The 12,544-nt window shown below is 40.1% G+C and overlaps 1 protein-coding gene across 7 annotated transcripts in view; it reads left to right on the plus strand.

Moving 5' to 3' along the window:
- Positions 1-12,544, plus strand: part of DNAJC6 (DnaJ heat shock protein family (Hsp40) member C6) — a 93,267-nt gene that overhangs the window by 66,995 nt on the left and 13,728 nt on the right. For 5 of the 7 annotated variants that reach the window (XM_089515360.1, XM_089515363.1, XM_089515357.1 and 2 more), the window contains 7 exons: positions 2,709-2,788; positions 4,333-4,526; positions 4,633-4,713; positions 5,432-5,881; positions 6,965-7,117; positions 8,497-8,568; positions 10,851-10,985. In XM_089515360.1, the coding sequence (XP_089371486.1) occupies positions 2,709-2,788; positions 4,333-4,526; positions 4,633-4,713; positions 5,432-5,881; positions 6,965-7,117; positions 8,497-8,568; positions 10,851-10,985 (1,165 nt within the window). The remainder of the gene's footprint in view (positions 1-2,708; positions 2,789-4,332; positions 4,527-4,632; positions 4,714-5,431; positions 5,882-6,964; positions 7,118-8,496; positions 8,569-10,850; positions 10,986-12,544) is intronic. The other 2 variants (XM_089515361.1, XM_089515362.1) reach the window with 2 other exon arrangements.

Genomic DNA, 12,544 nt, shown 5'->3' on the forward strand with positions numbered 1-12,544 from the left:
AGTAAGCCCACAGACAGCGATCAGGCACGTGAGGGGACAATGAGTTTTTAAATAGCCTCCTTCTGGCCCTCTGCATGTTATTTCGCTTGGCTGTATGGGCCAAGTGCCTAGCCCCGCAGTTCTCCTCTCATGGATGCCAACAAAATGCCCCTTCCCCTGCAGTGCCATTTGCTGCATGGCTTGGGTACAAATTCTGTGACATTCTTCTTGGAGTAACTAGAATATCTGAGGCGTAATGGACACATCTAAGGAACAGTTGCATCTGAACATATAAATTATTATGAACTTAAGAAGCACCATGTTGGATCAGACCAAGGGTCCATCTTATGAAGAAGCATTTTGATAATACAAAGGCCAACCAGTTGTCTATGGCAAATCCATAAGCAGGATGTAAGGGCAACTGCACTATACATCTCACATTCCTAGGAACTTATATACACAGAAATACTTTCTCTGATATTGCATGTGACATATAGTCATCAGGACTAATAGCCATGATAGCCCTAATATGCATATATTTATCTACCCACCCTTTCAGGTAGAATCATAGAATCATAGAATCGTAGAGTTGGAAGAGACCACAAGGGCCATCCAGTCCAACCCCCTGCCATGCAGGAAATCCAATTCAAAGCATCCCTGACAGATGGCCATCCAGCCTCTGTTTAAAGACCTCCAAGGAAGGAGACTCTATCACCCTCCGAGGGAGTGCATTCCACTGTCGAACAGCCCTTACTGTCAGGAAGTTCCTCCTAATGTTCAGGTGGAATCTCTTTTCCTGTAGCTTGCATCCATTGTTCCGGGTCCTGTTCTCTGGAGCAGCAGAAAACAAGCTTGCTCCCTCTTCAATATGACATCCTTTCAAATATTTAAACAGGGCTATCATATCACCTCTTAACCTTCTTTTCTCCAGGCTAGACATTCCCAGCTCCCTAAGTCGTTCCTCATAGGGCATGGTTTCCAGACCCTTCACCATTTTTGTCGCCCTCCTTTGGACACGCTCCAGTTTCTCAATGTCCTTTCTGAATTGTGGTGCCCAGAACTGGACACAATATTCTAGGTGGGGCCTGACCAGAGCAGAATACAGTGGCACTATTACTTCTCTCGATCTAGACACTATGCTTCTATTGATGCAGCCTAAAATAGCATTGGCCTTTTTAGCTGCCGCATCACACTGTTCACTCATGTTCAACTTGTGGTCTACTTGGACTCCTAGATCCCTTTCACACGTAGTTTCATTCAGCCAGGTGTCACCCATCCTATATCTGTGCATTTTATTTTTCCGCCCTAAGTGCAATACCTTACATTTTTCTGTGTTGAATTTCATTTTGTTAGCTTTGGCCCAGCTTTCTAGTCTATTCAGGTCATTTTGAATCTTGATCCTGTCCTCTGGGGTATTAGCTATTCCCCCTAATTTGGTGTCATCTGCAAATTTGATAAGTATGCTCCCAATTCTGTCATCCAGGTCATTGATAAAGATGTTGAATAGCACTGGGCCCAGGTCAGAGCCCTGTGGGACCCCACTGGTCACTTCTCTCCAGGATGAAAAGGAGCCATTGTTGAGCACCCTTTGGGTTCGGCCGGTCAACTAATTACAGATCCATGTAACAGTTCCTTTGTCTAGCCCACATTTTACAAGCTTGTTTGCAAGTATGTCATGGGAAACCTTGTCAAAGGCCTTAGTGAAATCAAGATATACTATATCCACAGCATTCCCTTCATCTACCAAGCTGGTAATTTTATCAAAGAAAGAGATTAGGTTTGTCTGGCATGACTTGTTTCTCTGAAACCCATGTTGACTTCCAGACCTGTTTCAAAAGAAGTGAAAGAATGATATAGAATGATATTGCAGTCATTCTAGTGTACAGTGGAATAGAAATAATACTTCTATATTGTGTACTTTACAAAGTAATTTGTACCATATAACTTTATATGTAGTGAATTAGAAGGAAATACTTATGTTCACTTAAATATAAGAACAGTAATTCTGGAATGGATTTTGTTGCTTTTAGTTTTTATATTAGGCTTATATGTGTCATTATTTTTGGTTTTTACTATTTTGTTAGCACTTAGGGAACATGATGTTATATCTTGCACCATTATGTTGAAGGCATGAGATATAAAGAGTGGTTGGAGCCAATCTTAATCTTATTTAATGTGATATATTGCTATTAATTGGGCTTAAAGCCAGATTTAAGTAGGACTAATAGTGCAATCCTATATGCATCTGAACCAGTGTGGTATGGTGGTTTGAGCACTGGACTGTGACTCTGGAGACCAGGGTTCAATTTCCCACTCAGCCATGGAAACCCACTGGGTGACTTTGGGTGAGTCACACACACACAGCCTCAGAAAACCCTTAGAATTGCCAAAAAATGGAAACGACTTAAAGACACACAACAACAATAGCATATACGTCTACTAAAATTAAATCTCATTAAGTTCAATATGGTTTAATTAAGTGGGAATAGAAGTACAGCCTCAGCCTGGATCCAACACTATGCAATTAAATATGCCCTAATATTGCTTTCTTTTACTGATTTTTCAATTTGCCATTTCAAATTATTCACTTTTAAAATAAGGAATTATAGCAGTAGCTTGTAGTGTGATAGAACTAACTGGCTAATTTCTGTATGGCATACCTCTGAGATTAGCTCTGTTTTTATTTTATTTTATTTTTTGGTAATGGAATGTTTATTATTTCCTTTTAGATGTCAAACACACAAATATTCCAGATTCAGTTTCACACTGGATTTATAGCCCTAGGAACAACGGTATTAAAATTTACCAAGTGAGTATCCCACAACTGGAGATTGTGTGCTGAATGATAAAAAAAAAGTGGATATAGACTGATGTAATAGTGTCACTCATTATGCTGATATGTAAACAAGACCCATTTATTGTAACAGATACTGCAATCATCTGAGTGAATGGAAACTGTGGTCTCCAATTTTTCTCAATATATTTCTCTTGCAAAAATAATGAATACTTTAAAGCCTCCCAGTGCTACATATTGTTTCATTATGTTGTGCTATTAAAAGCTGCAAGGAAGATTGTGATTCAGCCCATAACTTCAACTGTGGCTGAGCTCCAAACGATGCAGAAGCAAAATCCACAGAGAAATCTATGTGATACTGGTTGTTGTAGATTTCATAAAAATTCATGTGATAAGCTTAAAAATTTAATTACTTGATGAATAACTGTTCTGATCCTTGCTGATGATTTTTTGCTAGTGAATGCAGAATAATGCCTTTTGAACTTAAGGTTTAGGAGTGAACCTATAGAGCAGGGATGAGGAGAGTGTGGCTTGCAGGCAGAAGGTGGTCTGCCAGAAGTATTGTACTTTTTAACTTTGAAACTAAAAATATTGAATACCTAGGTGCCAGGAGGGGTGTTTTGCCATCCATGTCTGGGTTATTGCAGTTCTTTCTTAGGCTGAACATAAATTGGTGTTGACTTATGTTTTTTGGTACTGGTATAGTCTGCAGTGGATACTGAGGTGAAAAATTGCCTACCATGTAAGATTATTAAAGTGAGCCAGTCAAGCCTGTGGTACACATATATGTCTACAGGCTAGTATATGTAGATGATGGGGTTTCTGTGGCAGCTGCAGCAGATTCCACTTCAGTCTGTGAAGTTCTACCAGTTTGGTCATATTTTTCCCCCTCTGTTGACTGAGGAAGTCAGCTACTTCAAAAGAGGAAAGGCAGTAGTGGTAGTAGCCACTGGGCTCCTGAATGGGCTAGAACGGAGATGGCTGTACCTGTGTTTTGAAACTGAATAGGTTTTCAGTGAGGGGAACACTGATTATGGTTCAACTCTGCATTCATGTGGTCCAAAAGGAATGAGATACAACAATTATTTGCAAAGATTTTGGAAGAATTTCTCGTATCTGCTTCTTTGGACTGTTCTTCAGTATTCCAAATCAGAAAATTATTCTGAGCCCCCAAATACTTAGGTTCTAAACATGAGAAAAAATAATTAGTAACTTAATGTCTCAAAAGTAGTTTTATTTTGTCTCCTGGCCACTTTAATGAAATGCTGTCTAACAGGGCTGGGCAACTTGTGATCATCATGTGTTTTTGGGCTGCAACTCTCACTAGCTCCAGTCAGCACACCTAGCAAAAGGTTGTGGAGACTGCATTCTACCATTCTCTTAAAGGCCATAAATTGCACGCTGACCTCTATAGTACATACTACAAAGTCAAGTTTTAACTATATGACAAAGCAACTTATTTGTTGCCATCATATTCAGGCAAAAGATTTGATTTTAACAGGTCATCTTCAAACTGTTTGTTTTTATTTTAATTTGAAGAACTTTCTATCAATGTTTAGACCTGAACTGGATGCATGTGACTCACCAGAAAAATATCCCCAGCTGTTCCATATCCTACTGGAGATAGAAATAGATTCTGCTGATAGACCGACTGACCTAACTCCTCCATGGGAGAACTTCACAACAAAAGACATAAATCCAAGCATTCTTTTCTCTTCACACCAGGAACAGCAGGACACCCTTGCCATGGCTGGTAAGAGCTATTATTTGTGCAGATGTTTCAGCTTTCATGAAAATATCAAGCTTGACCATTTTCAATTTCACTCATCTTTGGTTTGGTTTGACTTTGTACATTATAGGTAGAGGTTCTATAGATCTGCCACAAGATAACCTAAAGAATGCTGGACAGGGTGCATTCTTATCATCTCTCAGCTGGCAAGGTACATAAGATTTCTGCTTTGGTAACACTTTTCACAATTCACAGTCCATATATTAATTTATTCCCCTCTTTCACCTCATTGTCTATCTCCAGAGAACCTGTCAATGCTGTGGGACAGCTAATAAGCATTCCAAGGCTTATAGAAAATAACTGGTTAGGACATACATAGAATTTAATTGGCTCCAGCTGTGGGAACCTGGACAGACTGATATCAGACTGATTCTGTTTTCCATTATTACATGGTAATGTAACTAATGGTGTCCTTGAAAACACTGTACAATGGGCCCTTGGTATCTACTGGAGTTTGGTTCCAAGCCCCCCATCCCCATGGATACCAAAATCTGTGGATGCTCAAGTCCCATTAAATACAGTGGCATAACTAAATGGTGTCTTTTATATAAAATGGCAAAATCAAGGTTTGGTTTTTGGAATTTATATATATTGATTTGAATATTTTCAAGCTATGGATGGTTGAATCCATGGATAAAGAATACATGGGTATGGAGGGGTGACTGTATTACTTCCAGTTTTGAATTTTAGGGTTTCAGTTGTATTCTTAGAATTTAACTAAAATTACTTGGATTACATGTAAATGTTATCATGATGGACATTCTTTGCTTCCAGAAAAGAAAAGAAGAGAAAAAGGCCCCCTCCCAATATCTAGTATTACAGAATCAAAAGAACGTTGGACTAATTCAGTGCTTCTCTTTACCACTTAGATCAAAAAATGGAAAGAAGCAGCTCATATCCCAGTGCTGAGGATCGAACAGCATTGGTTCATGAAGAAAGTGAGCAGTCAGATGATGAACTCCTATCCCTCTCCAGTCAGCACAGTAACACCAGTGCTGACAGAATCCATGGAGCACCAAAGCACAGCAAAAAGCACCAAGAACCACTGGGTCCACCCCCACCCCCAGAGGAGGTGGACCTTTTAGGATTGGATGGCAGCCCTATGAGCAAGAACTTCCCAGCAGCACCTACTGCACCACCCTCTAATTCAGACTTGCTGAGTGATTTTTTTGGGGCTGACCATTCTGCAGGATCAAACCAAGTTGCACAACCAGGAGTTGAGGATGTCTTTCAAATGGGAGGAACTGGGTCTGCACAATCCACCCCACGGCGATCTGCAGCTTCAGCATCCCCATCTTTGTCCCCCAAAGTAGGGGAAGGTAAAAATCCCTGATTGAGGCACTTGGAGTAGGGGGTTGCTTTAAAAATCTAACTTATTTTATTTCTAATTTATTGGATTTTCTCTCATTCTGCTTCACCTGGGTGTGTGTGTGTGTGTGTGTGTGTATATGTATGAAAAGGGTCTGAACTGCTTTTGGGGATGGGGGGAATTCACTAATGGTTTTTGGGCTGAAAAAAATCAGTCTTTTATAGACACAAGACCCTACATCCAATTTATATTCTTAACTAGAATTGATCCATTGAAGCTAAATGGTCGGTCATTATTTGCATAAATCTTACTGACTAAATGGGTCTACTGTGTTTGGGACTACTAATTGGATTTAGGCAAAGGGATTCCTCATTCTTCTATACTTCTAACTGTGATAGCATGGGACCTTGACCAGCACATGTTGGCAGTGGTCATGTATCTTTCCACTACCACCTCAGCATGAGTTGAAATTGTTGTTTTTATTGCTTCAGTAGTAGCTGAGTACTGAGGAGACGAAGCTCCTATACAGATTAGCCAGAAAGGCTGGCCTATGGGCAGAGTCAGGGTGCAGTGTCTTGACAATGCATGCCCTGACTCTGTCCCCAGGGCGCCATGATGCCACGTGCCACTCCATGCAGCACATGGCATCATGATGCACCTCCAGCACTGCATCCAGATGACGCAGTGCCGAAGGGGCACTATACAGCTGCGCCGCTGCAGCTGTGGCACCCTTTGGAGAGTGCAAAAAGGAGCCACTTTTTGCGGCTCCTTTTTGCACCCTCCAAAGGCCAGATCAAAGCCGTGATGGGAGGTTGTTGCAGCCCCAATCCAGGGGCCTAAGTGAATCCCCCCCCCCTTTCAAACTGGACAACAGAAATTACTACTTATGTTAAAGTATACATTGGCATGTTTTAACCATATTAAACAGCTATCAATATGCAAGCAAACTAGATATCCAAGATTTTGTGTGTGTGTAAGTACAGAACAACTAAGGATAAAGCAAGAGGGCTCTGAAGTAAAAGAATACATCTCAATGGTAACTGGATGTAAAATGGTTGCATAGTTTGCAAAGCAAATATGTTGTTTTTTGCAGCAACTGCCTTTGACCCATTTGGAGGTAGCCCTAAGAAAACTGCCCCAGATCTCCTAGGCTCTTTTCTTGGTTCATCAAATGCTTCCACAGATCCTTTCCTTCAAGCAGCAAGGAGTCCTTCACCTACAGTGCAAGGGGATCCTTTTAACATGGGTAGGATTTTTTTTTTAAATGTCTCTGCTTTCATTTAGAAATACAAGAACCAAGGCTGCTGCCAGACTGCAGAGTTAATGCAGTTTGACACTGCATTAACTGTCATGGCTGCATCCTATGGAATCTCTGGGATTTGTGGTTTGTTGTGGCACCAGAGCTCTGTCACAGAAAAATCACACAAAACTACAAATCCCAAGATTCCATGGTATGGAGACATATCAATTAAAGCAGTGTCAAACTGCATTACTTTTGCAGTGTAGATGTTGCCTTCATGGTGAAAACTTCTTTCTCTAAAGTTGCAATTCCCTTGAAGTGGGCTTATGCCAAATAAATGAAAGGTTATATTTATTTTTATCTTTATATTTTTAAGGTGCTGTAAGACAGTTTCTTATAAAGAGTATAATGTTGTAAAACAATTTCTCTTCCAGTTTCCTAAATGTTTTAGACCACAGATATTCAATAGGAAGGTGCATTTTGCACATTACGAAGTCAACAGGAACAACCCACAAGTTGTTCAGTATGTCAAAGAATACAAAAATATTTGATATCAGGAACTTTTCCATAAAATGTAAGATAAAGTATATCACATCAGGTGTGGAGTACCTAGGCCCCTAAGATGTTGTTGGATGCTGAACACCCATTAGGATGGTGGCAGTTGTGACTTATCAGATATTGTTGGGGCAAAAAGACCCCCAAACCATTTATCTTTTAGTCTTTAATGTATTTAACTCCCGCCCCAAACCGGGAAAGTCCCGCCCCCAGGCGGGATATGGCAAACCTAGCTGCAGCGTCCCTCTGGAGGGAAATAGGCTGCCGGCAGGCCGCCCTTTTGGGGTGGTCTGTCCCGGGCCTATGAGATCTTTGTTTATAACTCTGCAGGTGAGAATGTAATAAAATGCCTACCTTGTAAGTCTAATTCTATGTGAATTCTGCAACAAAGTGTGAATCTTGAGCACTTAGATATCCCATTTGTCTGGTTGAAAGAATTTATTTGTGTGTGGGTGCCTTCAAGCCAACCCCATGTATTTTATAGGGTTTCCTTAGGCAAGGAATACTCAGAAGTAGTTTTACCAGTTTCTTCTTCTGGAATATAGCCTAAATATAGGTACGTATTTGTTGGTGCTCTCCAATCCAATTAAAATTGCTTAGTTTCTAAGATCAAACAGGATGCATTTCCTTTAGGATATTTAAGCTGTAAAAGTGGATTAAGGCATTCACTATTTGATGTTCTTGAGGGCTACAATTGTTCACCACTGTGTATTGGGTTAAGTGCCATCCCATTTAGTGATTACATCTTTAAAAACCTTCATTGCAACAACTGGTTTCAAATCTTGCAAAAAGGAAAGAGCATGCTAATAAACAATTGTCATCTTGTTTAGGTCCTTCGAGTACACCAACTGTTTCCATTCAACCAGATGTTTCAGGTGACTGGGAATGGCCTCATAAATCAGGTTTGTCAGCAACCATTTTCTAATTTGTTTAAAATTATCTATGTGAAATGTGTTAATTTTAGCTAGGAATCATAACCTTTCCCTTTAGTGTCCCAAAAGTTTCTTTTCTATTACAATCTTTTATAGTGGGGCAGCTACACAAATGAAATATGCTCAAAAATTAGTCAGGCCACTCAGTTTTCTTCAGATGTTCTGGGCCTCAACAACATGTCTTGATTATGTGTGCTGTAATCCAGAGTAACAACAACACTGGAAGGTAGCAGTCAAATGTTTTTATTTGAATATGTGTCACACTCAAGAAGCTTGGACCACAGGTTCAACTTATTCATGAATCTTAATACATTGTAAAATACATGTATTTTTAAAAGCATGTTAATAGTAGCAAGTGGTTTCTGTGATGGTTTTCAGAACTGCAAAAATCAGAAAAGCAGGAATATGTAATCCTGAGATGAGTACCTTTGGCCCTTCAAGTGTTTTGGATTATATTTACCCTTTACTACTGGCCTTGCTGTGTAGTTTTAATGGGATCTGTAGACCTGGACCTCATTCACACTATGTTTTGAGCTGTTTGGAAACCTGTTTAAAAGGGGGTGGTTCACACTTGTGCCGGTATTTCCCAACTTGAATTTTGGGGGAGGGGTGGTGCAAATTCCCTTTAACCCAGTTCTTTTGAAACCAAGGCATTTTCCGCCAATGGGAACACATTGCTGATCCCATTCAGGGCACCCGGGAGGGAGGGGCAATGGGCAAAGGGTAGGCAGAGGGGCAGAACATACCCATCCCACAGGTATTGGCAAACCAGCAATATTTTTTCCCTCTTGGTGCTCGCGGTTCCATAGGCGAAGATGCTGGCTCTTTTAATCCTGTGAATTCAAATTTTCCTTGCTGTCAAAGGTCCCTTTAAATAAGCATGCAGCTGTTCATTGCTTCTGCCTGTGAACTGGTTCCCTTTTCCCTTTTGGCCAGAGGTCAGGGAAGTCTGGGAGGAGATTCCTTGGGGGCAGGGGGCATGGTGCTGCATGATTTTTTAAAAAAACTTTGAAGGTTTCTGTGGACTGTTGCATTTGTGTGCCTTTGGGGGGGCTCTTCCCTGGCATGGATGGATTTGTGGCTGCCATGGGAGATTCTTCCCTGGCATGGATGGATTCGTGAGTGCGATGGGAGATTTTTCCCAGGCACGGATGGATTTGTAGGTGCCATGGAGATTCTGCCCTGGCATGCATGGATTTCGTGTGACAGTGCTTTTAAAAAATTGTGAAGTTGCTATTTATTGTTGATCAAGATCTGCGGTATGTCACAGTGATGAAGATGTGTGTCACTTGACTGACAGTTAAAAAATGTCTGCTCTGATGGCCATTTTGAATCAGTTGCAAATTAAATGTGGATGTGAATTGGGTCAAATTGCCACTAAGAGTTTTGATCGTGACAAGCATAGTCTGAACATCTATTCGGCGTTGAATTGATGGAGCAATTCGAACCCATCCAACATAAAAACATGAGTGTGAATGAAGCCCAAAACATCTCTAAAGTCCTTCTCTGTTCATTTTGACAGGCAATCCCACATTAGTGCTGGTAGAATAAATTTCCCCAGTACAGATATCAACATCAGTGAAGGAGTTTTCATTAGGATCACAGGATGGATGGAAAGGGTTAAATCACCTGTTTTTACCTACTACAATCCTGATAATCATCAGCCCCTTACTAATACATATTTTTTAAAAATACATTCATGTTGAATACAAGGACACATTTTAATGTCACCATTTTAGGCCTCAGATCACATACAGAGATCATAGGCAGAGAAAACTTAACTTTGAGCAAGATGTGTTCAAAGGCATTATAGAAGTCTAAAAGAACTGTAAAATGGTGACATACAAAGATCATTTTTTTTGCAAAGCTTGAATATGTCTAATGGTTAGTACCCTACTACAATTGCACAATTGTCAAAAGGCAATTCATAAACATGAACAAAGTTAAATTCTTTAGTGTCTGTTCATTTGATGGCAAAATTTAATGAGGGGGCATCATAAGACATTGCCATCCCTAATGTGCTCTGCCAGGAATCATTTGGGCAGTTGCTGGAACATGGTCAACACTTTTTTCTGTGTATGTTTGATAGAACCATTTCATCTCCAAATCACAACTCAACATAACACTCAAATTAGTATGTTAGTGGTTTGTATGTGTTGAGTTAACCAAATGATACATGCTCCAATTATGTCAATTTTTATTTTTACAGTCATTTTGCTTGCATTTGATAAGCCTGCTCTTTTTCTTCTTAGGTGGCCTAGGTAAGGGGAGCAAATCAGCTGCTACCAGCCCTACAGGGTCAGTGCATAGCACCCCTACTCATCAAGCCAAACCACAAACTCTGGATCCTTTTGCTGACTTGGGAACTCTTGGAGCAAATCTAGCAGGTTAGGATGGGTATGATAGTTGCATGGAATGGAATTAGATAATTACAACTCCATTTCAAACTGGGTGATTAAAAAAGGGGCCATAGTGAATTGTAAACTTCTCCAGAGTATACAGCCGTTTAGCCTATATAGTCCTTTTAATTTGGGCAGTGTAGGGTACTGTAATTGCATTAAAATATTCAATGTATATGACATGGGGAGAAAAGGGAGGGGGAAGGTGGTCTGAGAAAAATGGAAGGGACAAATAAACACATGAATGGAAGCAAGCTTTAAAAATGTACAATATTTGCAAAACTAGTAAGAGTCAGAACATCTGAGATCTGCCAGTGAGATCTGTCACAAAGATCAATTCCTAGATTACCGCACTATATTCTTATAGTGCTGCTATTCCACTTTAACTGCTCTGGCTGCCTCCTGTTGCATTCTGGGATTTGCAATTTAAGGAGGGGCATTTAGGCCTCACTGAACTACACCCCCAGAATGCAACAGGAGGCAGCCAGAGCAGTAAAAACAGAATAACAGCACTATAAAAGTGTAGTGAGGTAATGTGGATACTGATTTGTGATTTTTTTACACTACCAATAAAAATGTTGTGTTTAATATATTACAATTTAGAAGGGATCTCCTATCTGTTTCTGCTTGATCCCCATCCATAGTTACCCTGAAACGTTGTCCTAAAATGGAAAGAGAGAACCATAGCTTGGCTTCCCTATCCTGCAGTAGTTGTTAGTACTATGACAAAAAGAACACACCTTTACCAGTATGTCTGTTCTGAGCCTAACATTTTGTGATGAACTGGCTTCCTGGTATCTCTTCATGACATGCACTTTGCTCAATTAAAATTCTGAAAATATGTGTGCAATTTACTCTTTATGCTTGGATGGGAAGTCCTGGTGGGAAAATGGAAAGCAAGGAAGAAGCAGGCGATAAGACAACTTAGGGAAAAGTGACTGATAATGAAGAAGTGCTTACCTTTAGGGCAGAAGTGGGCAACTGTGACAGGTTAAGGACCGTTCAGAAACCAAAAGTGTAAAAAAGAAAAGAAAAGAAAAAAGGAAACAAAACTGGAAGTGGCCACAAGTCTACTTCTCATTTTGAAAAACTGTGATTTTTTTTTAAAAAAGAGCTTGATACCCCTGTAACCTATTTGGAAGGTAAATTGCTGCTGCTGAAAGCTTACAGGAGAGACAACCCCTTTTTTCTCACCAGAAAATGTGCAGTCTAGAAAATCCAGAATAGTCAAAGGATGTGATAACAGCTCTTGGAGGAAGGGACAACATGCAGCCCCTGAACTGCAGTTTGATTACCCTTGTTTTGGAGTGTCTTAACATGTCAAATTCTGACATTAACCCCCCTCCTCCCAATCTAGTGATTGTTTTAAAATTGCTTCAAACTTTTCACTAGCTTTTTTTTTTTTTTTACTCAAATGAGAAGTTATGCTTACAGGAAAACTGAAAGGTATAGCAGTAAAATCTTATTGTTGTTTTGTGCCTTCAAGTCATTTCTGATTTATGGCGACCTAAATCATGGGCTTTTCTTGGCAATATGTGTTCAGAGGG

The sequence above is a fragment of the Sceloporus occidentalis genome, unplaced genomic scaffold, assembly GCF_023333645.1.
Source record: "Sceloporus occidentalis isolate IW3139 unplaced genomic scaffold, rSceOcc1.0.p SCAF_3, whole genome shotgun sequence".
Taxonomy (NCBI): Eukaryota; Metazoa; Chordata; class Lepidosauria; order Squamata; family Phrynosomatidae; genus Sceloporus; species Sceloporus occidentalis.